The sequence below is a fragment of the Empidonax traillii genome, unplaced genomic scaffold (genome assembly GCF_003031625.1).
Source record: "Empidonax traillii isolate 1590-97213 ecotype Southwest subspecies unplaced genomic scaffold, ASM303162v1 scaffold2301:size47502, whole genome shotgun sequence".
Taxonomy (NCBI): domain Eukaryota; kingdom Metazoa; phylum Chordata; class Aves; order Passeriformes; family Tyrannidae; genus Empidonax; species Empidonax traillii.
The window spans coordinates 5,141-8,762 of NW_020957494.1; the positions used below are offsets into that span (position 1 = coordinate 5,141).

Here is a 3,622-nt window from a genome sequence, read left to right on the forward strand (position 1 = left end):
GGTGTCCCTTCCCGCTGTCCCCGGGGATTTGAGTCACTCCTATTGTTTGGCTCTTCCTTTTCCTCTTCCCCCGGTCCCTCCCGCTCGGGATGCCGTGACATTCCAGCGGGGACAGGGGGGTTTTGGGGGATCCTGGGCAGGGCTGGAGCCCCCCCAGGACTGGGAATGGGGGTTCTGGGAGGCTCCTGACGGGACATCCCCGGATGGCTCTGCTCCCATCCCGGGCCACCAGGGGACAGGGCACCATCCATGAATTTGGTGGGATCGAGGGGAAGCTGAGGCACAATCCCGAGGTTTTCATGGAGGGAGGGGGGTGTTTGGGACTCCCATCCCAAAAATCCCCCTGGAACCCTTTGGGAACCTCCTCTCTGCTCCTTGGGAAACTGAGGCACAGCTCCAAGGTGACTCCCATGGGTTTTCCAGGGTTTGGGATCCAAGGGGAGTCCTGGACCCCATCCCTGCATCCCCAGCCCAGCCTGGGAGCAGGGAATGGGCCCGATCCTGCTCCTGGGAACTGTGGGAGTCAGTGGATGCTCAGCCCCACCTGGGAGCAGGGAATGGGGATCCAATCCTGTCCTGGGAATTGTGGGAGTCCCTGGATGTCCTGAGAGCTGGGAATTTTGGGATCCTACTCCACAGGAAGCTCCTGTGATCCGTGTGTTTCTCCCTCCAGGTGTGAAGAAGAGGACAAAGGTCATCAAGAACAACGTAAATCCCATATGGAATGAGGTGAGAGCATCCCCATCCCGGGGCCTTTGGTGGGAAAAGCGGCACCTTCTCCCTGCCCCCCCCATCCTGGCCTTCCAGGGGCAAAGTTTTTTTAAAAAAAAGGGGATTTAGTGGAAAAAAGGGGAGTTTTCCCAGTGCCTTTCCCCTTCCAACCCTGTCCTGTGTTTCCATGGACCAAAATTTAAAAAAAAAAAAGGGGATTTGGTGGGAAAAAAAAGGAGTTTTCCCAGCACCTTCTTCCTTCCATCCCTATCTTGTGTTTCCATGGGCCAAAATTTAAGCAGAAGAGGGATTTTTTGGGAAAACTGCCCCAGCTGTGGTGCTGAACCTGCTCCCATGGTTGGTCTTTCCTGTTAATCCACGGCCAGGGAAAGGCCCTTGTCCAGGGCAGGTTTTTCCTGGGGATCTGCCGGGAAATTTGGCTTTGGGGGGAGCTGGGAGGCAAAGCCTGGGGTGCCTCATCCCAGCACTGATCCCGCTCCTCTCTCCTCCCCAGGGATTCGAGTGGGATCTCAAGGGGGTTCCCCTGGATGCCGGAGCCGAGCTCACTGTGGTGGTCAAAGACCATGAGACCATGGGCAGGAACAGGTGGGAGAAGCTCCGGGAGCTGGGAATGATCCCCCAGCCGCGGGATGTGCGGGAATGTCCCCCCGGGATGTGCGGGAATGTCCCCCGGGATGTGCCGGCTCTTCCCGGGCTCCGCCCGTCTCTCCCCGGGCAGTGGGAGGCTGGAGCGGCATTTCTGGGCTGCTTTGCTCCCAACGTGGGGGGAAACTGCGGCGTTGGAGGGCTGGGAATGCGCAGGGGATGCCTGTGCCGGGCCCTTGGCCGGGAGGGGAGGTGGGAAGTGGCTGCCAAGCTCCTCTCCCGAGGCGCCGGTAGCGCCGGGAAGGGGCGGTGGAGCCCTTGGAGCCGCCGCCTTCCTTCCTCCCCCCGGCCCCTGTGACCCCACTCCGGGAATTCCCCGGGATAGGGGGCTCCCTGCTGTGTCTGGAATGGGGGGATCCCGCTGTGGAAGCCCCAAGCTGGCTCCGTGCATGGCTCTGTGGGGAGGGAGAGCTGCTCGGAACGGGAAAAAATCGAGGGAGGGATTTATTTTTGGGTTTTGGAGGGTTGGGAATGTGCTGCTCCTGCTCCTGCTCCTGCTCCAGTCGGGACAGGGAGCATGGCCTGGCCTGATCCCATTTCCAGAGCTGGAGCCAACCTTGGGCTGGCTCTTGGGCTGGAGGCCAAGGAGCTGGAATTTGGGAACCATCCAGCTCCCTGTGACTATAAATAGTGAGGGGAGGGCGGGAGGAGGGTCCTGGATCCCGGGACAGGAGATCTCAGTCGACACCTCCCCCCAGCCCTGCTGCTTCAGGTCCAGCCTGGCCTTGGACACTTCCAGGGATCCAGGGGCAGCCACAGCTTCTCTGGGAAATTCATTCCAGTCCCTCCCCACCCTCACAGGGAAGGATTTCTTCCCAATGTCCCATCTAAATCTCCCCTTTTCCAGCAGGAAGCCGTTCCCTGTGTGCTGTCCCTCCATGCCTTGTCCCCAGTCCCTCTCCAGCTCTCCTGGAGCCCCTTTAGGCCCTGCCAGGGGCTCTCAGGTCTCTCTGGATCCTTCCCTTCTCCAGGGGAACCCCCCCAGCTCTCCCAGGCTGGCTCCAGAGCAGAGGGATCACATCCATGGCCCCCTCTGGATCTGCTCCAGCAGCTCCCCAGCTCAGGAGGGGTCTGGGTGTCCCTGGAGTGGCCCCTTCCCTGCTGAGCTGTCCCCTTTCCCAGGTTCCTGGGGGAGTGCCGGGTGCCCCTCCGGGATGTCCTGGGCACCCCCAGCCTGGCGGCCTCGTTCAACCTCCCCCTCCTGGACACGCACCGGGAGAGCACCGGGGTGAGTGCGGGGACAGCGGCACGGAGGGGACACCAGGGTGGCTCCAGGAGGGGCTGGGGGACCCCAGGGTGGCACCAGGAGGGGCTGGGGGATCCCAGGGTGGCACCAGGAGGGGCTGGGGGACCCCAGGGTGGCACCAGTACAGACAGGGCACGGCCAGTCCGAGTAATGTCCCTGCCGGTTGCAGCTCCCAGTTTAAGACCAGTCCAAAATGTGTCCCTGTGAGTTTGAGACCAGTCTGAGCAGTGACCCTCCCAGTTTGAGCCCAGTCTGAGCCCTGTCCCTGCCAGTGACCCTCCCAGTTTGAGCCCAGTCAGAGCCCTGTCCCTGCCAGTGGCAGCTCCCAGTTTGAGTCCAGTCCGAGCAGTGTTTCAGGCCAGTTTTCCCATGCCCATCTCCCAGCTTGCCCCCGTTATCCCACCCTCTGTGACGACATTCCCTGTTCCCAGGCTTTCCTGCTGCTGCAGGTGTCCTACCTGCCCCCCCCGGGGGCTGTCCCGCTGTTCCCCCCCCCGGCCCCTCCGGAGCCGGCCCCGGCTGCGGCCGAGCTGGACACGGTCACAGGTAGGAGACCCCCTGGTGACCCCCCCGGGTATCCCCCCCTCGGGAAGCCCCATTCCCACATCCCTGCATCCCTTCTCCCTCCTGCCAGAGCCGGCTGAAGAGGAGGAGCCGGAGGATCCGGGTGTGACGGGGGATGAGGCGGAGCCGTCGTCGTCCTCGGGCCCCCCGGGCTCGGAGCCCCCCCCGCTGCCCCACAGACCCCCCACCCAGCCCAGCCTGCGCCGCAGGAGGAGCAGGAGCTCCCCCAAAAAACCCCTGCCCAACAAACCCCAGGACTTCCAGGTGGGAGGGGAATGGTGGGACAGATGGGAATGGGGGAATGGGATGGGGTGGGATGGGAATGGTTGGGGCGGTGGAGTTGGAATGGTGGGTGGGGTGGCAATGGGAATGGTGGGATGGGAATGGGAATGGTGGGTGGGGTGGGATGGGATGGGTGGTGGGATGGGAATGGAT

General features: G+C 62.7%; 1 protein-coding gene across 1 annotated transcript in view; it reads left to right on the forward strand.

Annotated features, from left to right (window-relative positions):
- DYSF (dysferlin) overlaps window positions 1–3,622 on the forward strand; it is a gene marked incomplete at its 3' end in the record, with an annotated part of 46,095 nt that overhangs the window by 4,187 nt on the left and 38,286 nt on the right. The window contains exons 2-6 of the mRNA XM_027909673.1: window positions 674–729; window positions 1,226–1,317; window positions 2,500–2,605; window positions 3,055–3,169; window positions 3,258–3,451. Of these exons, the coding sequence (XP_027765474.1) occupies window positions 674–729; window positions 1,226–1,317; window positions 2,500–2,605; window positions 3,055–3,169; window positions 3,258–3,451 (563 nt within the window). The remainder of the gene's footprint in view (window positions 1–673; window positions 730–1,225; window positions 1,318–2,499; window positions 2,606–3,054; window positions 3,170–3,257; window positions 3,452–3,622) is intronic.